The sequence below is a fragment of the Planococcus citri genome, chromosome 3 (genome assembly GCF_950023065.1).
Source record: "Planococcus citri chromosome 3, ihPlaCitr1.1, whole genome shotgun sequence".
NCBI lineage: Eukaryota > Metazoa > Arthropoda > Insecta > Hemiptera > Pseudococcidae > Planococcus > Planococcus citri.
Window position 1 is genome coordinate 66179625 of NC_088679.1, and position 15365 is coordinate 66194989.

Below are 15365 nucleotides of genomic sequence, written 5' to 3' on the forward strand. Positions count from 1 at the left end.
AAGAGGTTCCCTTGTCCGTACAATAGGTTCTTTTTTGTGCCTATTTCATTCAAGTTGTTCAATCATGTTCTGTACCTACTTTGAACAAATTTGTGAAAAGCTGTATGGATGAGCCAACATCAAATTCAAATTCTTCTCTTTCTTGATTTTTCTCCACTTTTTCATTTCTATTTCAAGTTTTGTCGTCACTCTTTTCAAGTACATACATAAGATAAAATTCAACAAAAAAATAAAAATAAACATTTTAAATGCAATTTATTTTTATACAATATAATTACATATTGTATAGAATTTTTTTTCCAAATTTTTTACACGTCGACGTTATAATTTAAATATTATATTTAAAACTCGGAATGAATATTAATTAATTGACTAGACAAGAAATACATTTAAATTAAGCAACTTCAAAAAAGAAAAAAGAAAATGAAATTTACACATCGTTTCTACATTAACATACGCATAAAAGTGTATCGTTGCATTGAAGAATATAACGTTCCTAAAAATACCTATACATTTCTTTTCATTTTCAAAGAAAAAATAAAACAAAATCCAACATAAATAGATAATTTACAAATGTGTTCCGCGTGTTAAACGGTCTATCACAATAATAAATATTATTATTTAAGAAATAATGCAACAATAAATAACTTATTTTTTATATACAGATCGTTAAATTATTTATAGGTACGTAAATATCATCCTTTTTTTTAAAAAAAAAAACGTCATATACATACTCGTAAAATATACATTAACAGACTGAAATAAGTATACACGCTTTCATAAATTTTGGTAAATTCACAAGCCCTGTTACAGTTAGTGTCCTTTTTATAGAACTCTATACATATATTTATTATTTAAAAATGCGGTGGGGTGTGGTTTGATTTTTTTTGCTCCAAATAATTAGGTACATAATTCATCATCATTATTGTACATTTAGACGAATTCATTTGATTTTATTTCGACGATAAAAAATACATTAATTAAATATGCTTATAAAGAAAAGAAATGAGAATTTGAGATCTAAAATTAAAATATATATATTTTTTTCTCATAAATGCATTGAAAATTTTTTTCATCTTTGATATGTTTCGAAATATACTGAAAGACTCATTCGAAGGAGAAAAATTCTGAGGTCCTTCCTCCATTTGTCGAGTTATTTGAGACGATATGACCGATCAAAAAGGATAGAGATGGAGGTATTTTCTGTGTGAGAAGTTGGAAGGAGAACCCTCTGAACGAAAGTACCAAATTTTCAAAGTACAGGAAACCCATAGCTATAGGGAAGTGAAGAGGAAGGAAGTACATAATATCGATATAGCCGTATTATTGTCGTAAAATCGACTCGGCTGCGTGTGAGAGAGACAGAGAGAGAGACGAAAAGATGCTGTGCGATGGAACATATAAAAAAAAAGGCAAAAGACAGATGGACAATGATGAATCGATCGAGATAATAATTATGGATAATATGCGGCGGTCCGTACAGTACGATGCGGACACCGCGTATACTATACTATACGAAACCATTAAAAGAAGGCTCGAGAGCTGGGTGGTCAGCGACTTTTATTCTATCGCTACGCGCCGTGTATTTACATACATCCATTTTAAACGACTGGTTCATTTTAATTAACGTTAATATGGTTTACAAGTACATACGTATTACAGATAGATATAGAGAGAAACGGCGAGAAAGTGAGCAGGGAAGAGAGTAAGGCTGTCGTATGTGCACATAGAGCAATAATACTACATACACTACTATTATTACTACGAACAAACAGAGAGAGAAAATATATCAGTGCGAGCAGAATATGTATATATAGTATTGTACAGGTCGAGGATATTTCCCATTCTTTTTACCCTTTGGCTTTATGCGGCAAGCCGCCGCCGCGCCGACACAAAATTATACGTAAAAGGCCGCTGTACACTACGTCAATTTTACTGTCGCGCGAATCTAGAACAGAACGGCGGTAATTGTATACCGAATCATTGGCCAAGCCACGAGCAGAGGGAGCATGGAATAAGATTTGATAGTTCTAGGTCGTCGTCGTAGTCGTCGTTGTCGTCTTATAGTCCTCTTCGTCTTCATCGGTCATCGTTGCTGTTGTTGTTGCTGTTGTGGATATAGAAATAATCGCGATTCCGTGCAGTCGGCCTGGTCGGTAAATTCCAGATCCAGATATTTGAGATCCAAAGTCTATAGGTACTCTGCGTGTAATTGAATGCAGCTGAGGTGACGATGGTCTCATTCTCTATTGCCCCTTTTCTCGAAATCATTTTTCGGCGTGGATTTCTTCTTCGTGTTCGTCGATCTCAGTCGTGTACGATTCTTCTTCACTGGCTGAGTCAGGGTATGAGAATTTCTTACCGGGGAACTCGTTGTTGTTCTGGGGGCTTCTTTCGTTCAAACACTCGCGACAGAAGTTACGATCGTTGAGAGGAGACGAGAACGTCAAAAAGGTTTTACCACAGCTGAGGCATTCTTCTTGAGAGTCACCTGTAAAGTGAAAATACGATGGTTAGTGTTGGTTTGGGTGCATGAAGTGGTTAGATGGTCAATGGGGGTGGGGGAGGAGGTGGGAGGAGACAGAGAATTTCAAATTTGGTGTTGGTGGGTGTGAAGAGTTGTGCTGGGGTGTGTGGTGAGGTTGGGGAGATTATTTCTCAAATTGTCCTACCCCCTCCCTCCTTTTCCTCCTCTTTCTTCAAATGGGATGGGTGACTTAATTCGCAGAATCCTGCTAATCCTGCCAATCCTGAATTTTTAATATAAATAGTATGTTTGTGTGTCTCCTCCTTTGTAGAATTTTGAAAAAAGTTGATTGGGAAACGTTCAATTTGCCAACTTTTTTTGTAGGATTTCTGTGTATTTTTTGTAAGTGGGCCATTCCATCTCAGTTTGACAAACGTTTTTGAGTCATGTCCTTCGAATTCGATCGGATTTTTGTTTTACAATGTCTACCCACCCAATGAGTTGGAAACTCGCAATCAGTTTAGTCCTAATAGCCTTCTCAGTGGACGGGTGGGGAGGGGGGGGGCTTCAATTATTTTCACATTGTCTCGAGGTGCTAAACTTCAGCAGCGCATACCTCCAAAGTTATGATACATTGATCAAAACTGATTTCACAGTTCGAAAGGGCATTACATTTTGACCTTTTCAAGTACATTTGAAATGTTCAAAAGTTGAAAGTTGAACTTTCAAAATGACGCAGTAAGTGGAAGCTACCTGACCATTTAAAATTCTGAAAAAATTCCCATAGATGTACCTTTTGATGCTTTTTCGAAATATTCAATTTTCGAGATGGGATATTTCAATGGAAGGGGAGCACCCCTCCCCCAAATTTGGGCAAAACTTTCGAAAAAAAATCTGGGGCATGTGATACATCGAATTGTATGTTTTTGGTGACGCTGAACACGAATACGACGTCAGATTTTTGATCGGACACCATCCTCGGCCCCCAGCACCTCCCCAAAAGGGGTAAAAATCACAAAAAATGTTTCATTCGTGTGACACATGAAATTGCATGTTTTCGGTAACGCTGAACACGAATATAGCCTTAGTTTTTCAAATTTACCTCACTCATGGCACCCAGAACCTCTCCAACGATAAAAACGCGATCGTTTTTTAATGCTCTAAAACAAAAAATTTTTCAAACATTTTTCGCTCTCGCTTTGCTTGAACAGAAATATGTTTTTCTGATAAAAAACATTAATTTGCTTTTTTTGAAAACAAATTTCGTGGGAGAAAAATGATCGAAAAGTATCGAAAAATTGAAAAAGTAAAGGTATTTGTAGTACCCTTCTCACCGCCCACCCCCCTCCCCACCTCCCCACCTCCCTCAAAGCAAATCTTGAAATGTTCGATGACGTTGAAAACCCAAAAAATTGATGTGTAAAATTTTAGCTTTTCCCCTTTCTCTTCCAAAATTATGAAGACCTGAAGGGCTCGTACTTTTCAATTTTGTAATCATGTAATTAAAGGTTGATTAATTTCACAAAGTTTTGGTTGATTAGAGTTACTTTTTGTTCAATTTATTTTTCAAAAATTAAATTTTTCTGATAGAAAGCTTCATTTTTTGCTAAAAGTGTCGAAGTTTCGCTTTCGAAGAATCTCACATTTTCTCAAAAAATTCCGAAAAGTCTTGAGATTTTTTTCTGGAAATTTTCCAAAAGCAGTCGAATTTTTTGCCTAGAAATTCTAAAAATTCTCTCTTTTTTACTATATTTTCAACAAAGACTGCGAAAAAGTATCATTTTTTTTTTTTTTGCTAATAATTGCCAAAAGTCATGTTTTTTGATCAAATTTTTATTCTTGATTTTTTGCAAAAATCGTCCAATTGCGACAAATTAAAATTTTTAGCCATTCAAAAGTCTCGCGTTATCGCCTAAAATTGTCAAAAAATACCAAAAAGTCTCAAAAACTGCAAAAAGACTCACTTTTGAAAATAATTACGAAGAAGTATAATTTTTTGCCAATAATTCCCAAAAATTCCTGCTTCTTGTTGAAATTGTTAAATTTTTGCTTTTTATCAAAATTGCTAAAAATTTTCATTTTCCCCCAAAAATTATCCAAATTATAAGTCTTGCTTTTTTTGGCCAGAAATTGCCAAAAAGCATCACTCTCTTGCGAATAATTCTTAAGAAGTCCTAATTTTCGCTGGAATTGTCAAGGTCTTGCTTTTTGTCAAAAATTGTCAAAAATTTCAAAAAGCCTCAATTTTTACATAAATTTTTTAAAAGTCTCATTTTTTTTGCAGAAATGATCAAAAAGCTCTTTTTTTTTGTTAAAATTTTCATCAGTGTCACTTTTTGTCACAAAATTTTTTTTTCAGAAAATGCAAAAATTTTTACTTTTTTGCCAAAATTACCAAAGGTGAAAAGCCTTGCTTCTTGCTTTTTTACCAAAAAATTGGAAAATTTGTTAACTTTTTAAAATTAAAAATCAAAACATTTCCATTTTTAATGTTGTTGTTGTTGTTTTTTAATGATTTTTTTCCACATTTAGTAAAAGTTTTGTTCGGTGTTCATGTTTTATAACTTTTTGGGTTAATTTTTGATTACTTTTCTTTTTTTTGGGTGGGGTGGGTTGAATACGAGCCCATCTGTTCTGTTTTAACCTTTCGCAACCTTGAACTGGAGATAGGGGCTCTTAGAGACCTGTCAAAAGATTGGATTTTTGGTGTTTTTACTATAATTAAAAATGCAAATGGAGAGTTCAGAGACGTCAGATCGGAAAAATGGGTCAATATTCGAACTCAGCGTCTTTATATTGATAACGATCAATATATTGTCACTTTCCACACTTCCATTTTTGAAATAAGTTCTTTTGAATTTTGATAAAATTTCAAAATTTCAAAATTTTTGTGTCCCCAGAACATCCTTATTTTAAAAAAATTATCTGATTTGTTTGCTTAGAAAATGAGAAAGCATTTTTTTTGCAATATTTTCAAAAACTTTTGTAGTTTGTTGAGCCTTAGGTATTTTTCCAAAGCTCTTTAGATAAATCTGAAATATTTCAAAATGGTGAAGGGGAGAGAGGATGTTGAAGCAGTTTGTAAACTTCGGGTGTAATTTTGGTATGTATTTTTTTTCCAACGTTTTATCAAACAAGTAGGTATTGCTGCAAGAGTCGAAATAATGTTTTTGAACAATTATGCGAAGTTCATTTTGTTTCGAATCAAAGTATGATATTTATTTATGATCCATACTGAGAGATATTGTGTATTAATTTTTTTATGAAATTTTACTAATTATTGAAGAAATTAAAAAAATGGATTTTGAGCCAAGTACTGAGGTTGCTTTTAGCTGGAAGTATATCTCGAAAACAAAGAACATCGAAAAATAGCTGTGAAAAATTTATGAGCCTCTGCGAATTGTTTTTTCAACGTTTTCATCATAAAAAGCGATTGAAGGAAAAAACCAACAATCCTGGGAGGAATATTGTAATCCATAAAATTTTCCATCAGTCTAATTATTTTTTCCAGACATTTTTTTTTTCGAAAATATTTTAAGGAAATTAAAAGTTTGATTTTATTTAATCATCAAACGATTTTTTAAAAAATATTTAAAAGTTTGACTTTTATTTAATCATCGAACGATTTTTTTATTGGAACTTTTCTGCACACGAGTGAGGAAATCCTGTATAGGTAACCAATAACACAACACTACATATGATAGCCGGGTACAATTGTCTATACCTCGAGCCAATCGCTTCCGTGAATTGAAACCGTTTGCTCGAAACCTCATTTAACGAAGGAAAGAAAGAAAGGAAGGAAAAATAATAATAAAAAAAAAAGAAAATGCTAATTATAAATAGCATGCTTGATCAACATTCGTGATATTGCAATAGGACGAATAAACGAGGCACGAGGGAGGTAAATGTGAATTAGAATTGTGGACGAACAGCACACCGTGCACAGTGCACACTTCCAACTTTAGGTACATGTACACCACACCACACCACGTAATATAGAAAGTGTGCCGAAACGAACACATTAATTTATAAAACACGCCACGACATAACACGTGCCCCTTATTTATTTACTTATTATTATTTATCTTTTTACGTCTACCTATACATCGAAACACCTTTCCTTTACTTCTTGAAAGGAGTCCACTATTGCGCTATAAGACGCGGTCAGCGTGTTTTTTAGAACCACCACTCGAAAGTCAAGAAGGGGGTAAATTAATTTCACCAGTGGTCTACTAATATGACTATAAAAGGGTTGAGGATGGCGGAAGGGGATAAAGTGTGGACGTTTATCGGATAATTAAGAAGTTAAAGCCGGCGATACTTACTTTCATGTGTTTTCATATGAGCTCTTAGATTGCAAGCCAAAGCGAATTTTTTGTGACACAGTTCGCAGGAATGTGGTTTATCACCTGTTGACAGATTAAAACGGAAAATTTGTTGTTTAGTTTTTCGTATACGTAATTAATAATATCGCATAAGTCTCTTTATGTACAGTACAAGTACATCGATCTAAACACATATATGTATTATGTAGGTATTTTATGTATTATAAATGATGTCTTAATAATAAATACGTAGGGTAGGCTAGTATACTATAGGACAGGACAGGGCCAGTAATGCATTTTGTTGGATTTTTTTACACCCAAATGGTGACAGAGATGCAGCGACCACGACGTCTATATTACATCGAAATTACATTAATATCGCAGACGCGTATTTGTATACCTATATACCTATGTGTATTACTAATATAGGCGTTCGATTCGGAATATTATTAATCTTCTTAGCTCGATCGCGGCTTCTAGTCGTAGACATAAAGAACCAAACCATCCGAACGGGGTGAGGACTCGAATTACTTCGGCTAGACGGTACTCATCCGATCAATTCATGCTTTTTTTTAGTACATATATGACAGACGTAGAGTCCTCCTGTCCCTGTACTTACGAGTATACTACACGATGGCGTATGTTTCTTTTTCTTTTTTTTTTTCAATCTTCTAGAAATAGGATTTGCTTATATTATTAAAGGGTTTCTTTGTATGTATTTTCAAGATTTATGAAATATTACTCGTACCTACCTGCGGTGTGCTTAATTGAAAATGTTTGTAGGGAAATATCCCGAATTTAATTTTTTCCCCCGTCGATTGGTTGGGTATAAGTTTTTTGTGATTTTATCAAGGGTGGAAGATGAAAGTAATCGACTGTGTTGAAAAAAACGAAGGGAAAGGGAGATGTGTTGTGAATCGATATTGATGACTTGATGAGTGGTTGAAAAAAACTTGAGAGTGTATGAATATTTTTATAATGATTTCAACGTCGAATGAAGGTGTTGATTTTTATGACGTTAAATTTTTGATCAAGGGTGCCAAATGGTGATCAATTATTGGTCTGTGATGTATCAAAAATGAGGAAATAGTTGATAATAATGTTTTCAACATTTGGCTGTTTGTTTTATATTCGTGAAATTTGAACAATTTTTGCAATTTTTTTTTTCTTAGATTTCAAAATGCCGAAAATTTGGCAAAATATCCCAAAAATGCTCAAATATGAGAAAAGATTGTTGAAAATTACTAAAAATTGGCCACCTTATGTTATCAAAGTGGAATAAAATTGTGAACAAAATTACTCGAAATTTCATAAAAACAGTAAAATTGACGTAGAATAATTATTCTAAAATTGATGGAATTTCAGAAAAATTGCCTCAAACTCTCGAAAATTATTTAGAACTTTTGTAAAACTTGTTAGAATGACACACGAGTAAAAACATCTAAAAACATGCAAACCTTGATAAAATGCCTCAAAATTTGAGTAAAATCTTGCAAAAGTCGCCTAAATGATTAAAACTTGATGAAATATTCCCGAAATTGCGAACGGAATGTAATTGATTTTAAGTGAATCATATTACGAACGAATTAAATGATTTTTTTGGTGAATCATTCGCGAACGATCGATTCGTATAAGTGACTCTTTCGCGAACGAAATGATTTATATAAGTGATTCGTTCGCGAACAAATCGATTCATTTAATTAATTTTTGGAGAATCGTTCACGAACGAATTGAATAATTTTTGGTGAATCATTCGCGAACGAATGAGATTTTTGGTAAATCGTTCACGACCGAATGGAATTATTTTTGGTGAATCATTCGCGAACGATCGATTTGTATAAGTGACTCGTTCGTGAACGAATCGATTCATTTGATTTGATTTTTTGGTAAATCGTTCACGACCGAATTGAATTATTTTAAGTGAATCATTCGCGAACGATCGATTTGTATAAGTGACTCGTTCGCGAACGAATCGATTCATTTAAATAATTTTTGGAGAATCGTTCACGTATGAATTGAATAATTTTTGGTGAATCATTCGCGAACGAAATGATTTATACAAGTGACTCGTTCGCGAACGAATCGATTCATTTAATTAATTTTTGGTGAATGGTTCACGAACGAATTGGATAATTTTTAGTGAATCATTCGCGAACGTAATGATTCATACGAGTGACTCGTTCGCGAACAAATCGATTCATTTAATTAATTTTTGGTGAATCATTCGCGAACGAATAATTGATTCATAAAATGGATTAATCAATTCGAAGGCGAATGATTCGCTAAAAATGAATCTAGTCGTACGCAAATGGTTCTTTCAGCACCAAAATTGATTGCTTCGAAAACAATTTTTTCATTTTTCTTCTCATCGTTTTCGATTTTTCTAATCGATCAGATCACCAATTGACTTGACTGAAACTCAAATAGAAAAAGTACCTACCTAAATATGTATGAGATATTTTATGCACTGTTTAATGTTCATAAAAGACAGAAAACTTATTCGAATTTCGGAACCGCTAAAAATCCCAGGAAAATTTTAGAGGATTCACTAAGACAATTTTTCCGACTAATACCATAAAACCTGGGAACATTTGTCAAAATTATGTGAAAAACTATAATTTTTGTCAAACTGACTTTTTAGTGATTAAAAATTTCTGTAATATCCCAAATATCGCAGAAGTGCTCAAATTAAATGACGAAAAATTTATAAAATGTTTTCAGGGTAAGGTCGATGACCTTTAGATGCCAGACATGACTCCATGGCTGCCCTCAAGAGCCAGACAGTCAGGTCAATGACCTTGGGAGGCCAGCCGGCCTTCAGAAGTCTGGCTCACAGGTCAACGACCTTTGGAGACCTGCCTGGAAGCCAAACAGTCTTCAGAAACCAGACATGCAGGTCAATAACGACCTTAAGATCATGAACTTCGTGAAATTGGCATAGAAATCGCTTATTTTTTCTGGAATTTACAAATTGGTGAAAAATTAACTTTCGGACTGGAACTTCTGAAATTTCTTGATAACCCCCTAAAACGATGAAGAGGGTGCTCATGCTCAATGAACATCGACCAAAGTTGTAAATACCTATGTCTTGTTCCAATGTTCATTTTTGACCTTTTTCTGAGCGATTTAAAGTTCTGGAGAAAATTTAAAAATAGGTGGAGGCTCCAGAATGGCTCAAAACTACATATATGTAGATTGTTGGTGTCTCGGAGTTGAATTTAAAAAATTATTCATATCGGTTCACATTGATAAAAAAAAATCATTTTTCTCGAAAAAGTTTAAAAATCGCCTTTAAAATATATATATTTTTTAATTTTTAAAATTTTAAAAATTTTACCAAAAATTTAAAAATGGACTTTAGGGTCTGAAATTTTGGATACGAATGTTTTAGGACATGCTCCTTCAATCTAGCTCGGTTTCGTTCAAATCGGAAAGTACCGGTTCAAAAGGTTCATTGGTTAGCATTGGTAGACTTGTCAACTGAACATTGAACCCAGAAAAAAAAAGAAACAACTTGGAAAGTCTGTAGAAATGATCATACAAGCATAATTATGTGGGAGAGGGGGCAGAAGTAGCGAAAATACCAATCTAAATGAACTTATCCGAACGTAATATAAAAAGATAATTTTGCTTCAGTAATCATTTTTTTCCTATCTATTTTCTCTATACGATTACGATTGAAGATCTCAAATGGTACAACTATGTACATTTTTTTTAAATATCATAATTCCTCGTACAGCAACCAGGAACTGCGACCATTTCGAAGAAATCTGTCTCACAGTCTGTGAAAAATCAATCTGCTTATCTCGCGTGAACTAGAAATGCGTACATATCTTCCGCGTATCTTTATCCTCCACCTTCACCTCTACCTCCGCAGTCTTCCCAACTACAGTGCCATACGATTAGTTACACACACACCTAACATATAGCCAAAGACAACACGACCATCGCCGGCTCGCAGTCTGAGCATTAATTTATCTTCTATACCGAGTTTTTCACACCATCTCGTCAACACAATCGCCGAAAAAACAATCGAATCGCCACCACTATAGGAGCAACACTTTTAGTGATAATCAGATGGCACATGGATGCGAAGCGGGAGCCCGCAGGGACGATCAAATCGCGCATACAAGTACCGCAAGCCGCCGGCTTACAATCAAAGGGTAGAAGAGCGTTTATTTAACGTGATTTACAGCTCAAATTGTCAACGTAATGTCGTTTCGGTTCGGACAATCAGTAAGCAACAGCCTAGCCGAACCGCAGCCGCAAAGGGAGGCAAATATTATCATCTCTTATAGGTACTCGTATTGAAAAAACACCAACCCGCCGCCTAAGAAGCTCTCAAGAAGTTTAGTAAAGCGTGAAATTCCGACTGTTTTATTGTCACGATTATCTCCGTTTGCCACTGTTTTTTTTTTACTCTTCTTTTTATTCGCTACCCTTTCTCACTCTCGTTGTGTTTTTTTTTCTTCTTCTTCGTCTCTCTTTTGCCGAACTGGTTGACATTTGAATACTCTCTGCCATGCCTCTATAGATACACGGCTAAGCGGTAGTGTCTCAGCGATGCGTATAGATGTGTACTTTTGTACGTGTGTACATGTGTACCATAGCCTGACTATACCTCTCTATCCATTGATGACCGGTTTTCCTCTCTAATGGCATACTTGTTTCGCACTTCTTAAAACAAACAAACGAAAAAAAAAAAAGAATCGATGGCTAATTAAAACGTTTTCTCTCCATAAAGCGGTATCTATTGCTTGTTTTCATACTAAGTACTTGGTATGTGATGATGAAGAAAAACGTACACATGATCACGTTGATCTGTAGGAATTCAATTCTTCGGTCATATCTCACTATTACATTCGTCACTCTTGAACGATTTTTTTAAATATTTATATTTTCGTCAAAATTACCAAAGGTCCAAGTTGGCAAATTTGGGAAAGTGAATCGAAAATCTAACACTTTAAGAATTGAGGTATAATTATCCTAAAATGGTCGAAAGGGTTCCCAATAGAAACCGATTAAAATCATAGGTCCTGAGGTTCATTTTTGGGTCCTTCCAGAGCGATTTGAAATATCTGGAGAAATTTGAGAACTCGCTGGAGGCTCCAAAGATGTCAAATGGAGATTGTTTTCGTGACAAAATTTCTTGCAGAAACTTCCTAAAAAAAATCTGGAACAGACTCACACTCTTGTAATTTTGCAGTAACCATTTGAAACGGTCAACAGGGTGCCCAATAAGCAGCAACCAAAGTTGTAGGTCTCAATGTTCATTTTTGGTCTTCCCATAGTGATTTGAAATTTCTGGAAAAAATTTAAAAATTGCTGAAGGTTTCACAATGGCCCAAAAAAATTTATATTTCATAATTTCGTATAAAAAGCTTAAAAATCGCCCTCAAAACAGATTTTTTAAATTTTATTAATTGGGTCATTCCACGTCAATTGGACCAAGAAGTGGTAGGGGGGTTCGGCGATTTTTTTGAAATTTTTCCTGTGGAAAGACCTTCCGAAGGGATGACCAATGGCGCAAATCGCAGCCGTCTAGCCCAATTTTAAAGGCAGCCATGGGGTGTCAAAGTTTTCAGTGAACCTAAAATATCATACATTTCAGCAGTGGATTACTCGATAACCGCGATACCTACCAAAATGGAACTTTTTCCCATAGTTAGGGGTTTTGAAAGGCTTTTTGATGATATCATAAAAATCAGTGTTGCCACTTTTTTTCGTACAAAAAATTAGCTCAAGAAGTTTCGAAACGCAGTTTTCATATCGTTCCGACTCTCAAAAATTCTGAAAAAAATATAATTATGGACAACTTTTCATGCTGAATAACGTATTAAAAAATTGGGATGGTAACATGTTGCAAAGTCGATTTTAAAAAATTTAAAGTTTGCGAAAAAATGCGATTTTTTGATTTAAAACATGAAAAAAAGTTTTGATAAGTGAAGTTGACCCATTTGACCCCTATTTGTACGTATCTGTTGAAAAAGTTGAAAAACCCTTTCACTCGATGAAATGAACTCCTCACAAAAAAATCAAAATTCGAAAAAATTCAATTTTCGATTTCAAACATCAAAAAAAGTTCAAATTTATTCAGTTGTCTTATTTTGACCTCTTTCTGACGTATTTCATGAAAAAGTTGATAAAAATTACACTCGCAACAAAAAAATAAAAATTCGTTCATTTTTTGAATCTTTTCGAATTTTGATTTTTTTGTGAGGAGTTCATTTCATCGAGTGAAAGGGTTTGTTCAAAAATCTTTGATTTTTTTTACTGATTTTTGTCGAAACTGTTTTTTTTTTCAATTTGAAAAAATGCTAATCAGAGGTTAAAAAATCCATGAAGTTGAATAGAGCTGGAATTTTTATGCTTGTCATATTTTTCTATGGACTAGAAAAAGTGCATATTTGATAAGATCTCCACGAATCATGAAATTTCCTGACGAATGAGCCCACTATCGTTTTGTATATTTTGCATATTTCAGATCAAATTGCATATTTTAGGGGGAAAAGTTGCATATTTCTGTATATTTGTGCATTTTCTGGTATTTTTTTTTGCACATTTACAGAAATTTTTGCAAAAATTGAGATTTTCAAGACCTTTTTTGTTCAAAAAATCGCAACACTGCTAAAATGTCATCAAAAAAATGTTTCCTGAAATATTGTAATATTTCATTTTGACTGGCAAAGTTTTATGAATTATAAATTTATAAATGACTTTGTTTGTCTATTTTTTAAAAAGAAAACTGTATTTTTTGATCATTGAAATTTTTGTATAATTTGGATGATGAAATTGCAAAAATATTGCATATTTTCATCATATTTCTACATAAAAATCCCAGCTTTAATGATGAGTTTCGGGTTGATATTAGTTTGAACATGAATTTTCGGCCTCTTGGGTGACCCGGAATTGGGGTTTAGGGGTTCTAAAAATCATGTAGTTCAATTTCTTTAATAGAAATGATTAAACGTTGAAAAAATTGACAAAATTGACCTGTTTTTTTTTTCATAATTGCCCCTCTGAAAAAAGTGATAAAAAGTGCCGTTTGAAAGATGAAAATGCGCGTTTTGCACAGATGATATGCATGAAAAAATTTCAAAAAATTTGTATGAATAGCTCTATAAGTACCTAGTATCTAACAGCTCTGCAAATTTGAAAAAAAATGGGTGGCAACTGCCTATTAAGTTGGAAATTTTCAACTGAAATTACAATTTCACCCCATTTGAAGGTGTTGGAGAGGTGAGTCGGCGATCTGGAAATTTTATCATGAGGGTTTTGAACCATATAAGAATAGGCCAAAATCGCTTGTTTTACCCAGCTATGCACCTTATTGGACCACTTATATCAATTTGGAGTAGCTGGGGTCAGTAATAGGAGAAAAATTAGGGTTATTCAATTCAATCTTAAATATCTTAAATGGGACCGAGGATGACTTCGGATGCTGAAATCTGGTCAATATTTGGTCATAGTGAAGATACTTATCCAAATTTCCACTTGTGACCATTTTTATAGATTTTCGATCTTATGGTCTTTTGAAAAAATGACCTTTTTGTAGTTTTCCACTTCGATTCTCCCCTCGCGAGCTTTTTCTCGATGAAAGAATCTTTTTCAGATTCTAGATCACAATAATAAGTCTGAAAATGTATTCCAATTATTCAATGAGAAATTCATTGCGAAAAGACGATCGACGATGTGAAATTATTGAGTACCAAATTTGAAGCTGTGATTTTAAACTCCATGCCCTTAAGGTTTTTTCAACACTGGTATATCGTAAGTCACTGAAGAGGAAGAATGAAGAAAATCTACCTGGTAAGAAGACGACGAGTATTGGGCGCGAGATAGAAAAGGAAAAAAGATACGCGTTCGAGTAAAAAACTAGTTTCATTTTATACACTCATAGAGAGTAATTTACACCTGTTCTTAAATCTTATTGTACGTGTGTCTGTGTTTGTGCATCAGTCGCGGTGTTAGCCTAGCCCTATGCCTATTGCTTGTACTCGTCTTCAACACGTATTATCACTTTACCACGGATCCGCATTGTATTTTTTCTACAGCTCGTTTGTTGTGGAAGTTGAGATGTTCTCGTCGATGGATTCTTTGATCGCTTTATTGGCTACAAGCAGCAAGCACAAGCTCGACAAACTTTAGCTTATGCGAATTGTGCTTGTGCATTGGTCGAGAAAGAATATCAATTGCTATATCGTGTAAACGATGATAATTCGCTCATGTTGTACGAGTATTGTATAGATACGAGATACCCGTCGTCGTAAGAAGAGAAGACATTAAAAGATGCCTGATGCTCGGTGTAATTACTTGATTTATTACGCGGTCGTTAAAATTTAATAAAGTTGTCAGTCAGACGCAGCGGTCGTCAAGAGTGTAGACGAAAGGGTTGTTGTGTTGATTGCTCTGTTGTGATGTTTTTTTTTCACTTTTTCTTCCTCGTGCAGTGTTGTTTGTTGAGTTACGTTGAATGATGTTTTTTTGAATCTTTCGAGGCGCCACTAGTTGAAGGCATGTTTATTGTTGCGAGTCTTTGGAGCGGGAATATTTAAGAGGTGTTTTTTCTATAT

At 34.2% G+C, this 15365-nt stretch overlaps 1 protein-coding gene across 1 annotated transcript in view; it reads right to left on the minus strand.

The window, feature by feature from the left end:
* Positions 1 to 236: 236 nt before the first annotated feature.
* LOC135838361 (zinc finger and SCAN domain-containing protein 2-like) overlaps positions 237 to 15365 on the minus strand; it is a 196232-nt gene continuing 181103 nt past the window's right edge. The window contains exons 7-8 of the mRNA XM_065353954.1: positions 6793 to 6876; positions 237 to 2491 (exon numbers count right to left, since the gene is read on the minus strand). Coding sequence (XP_065210026.1) covers positions 2268 to 2491; positions 6793 to 6876 — 308 coding nt within the window. The 3' untranslated portion in view covers positions 237 to 2267. The remainder of the gene's footprint in view (positions 2492 to 6792; positions 6877 to 15365) is intronic.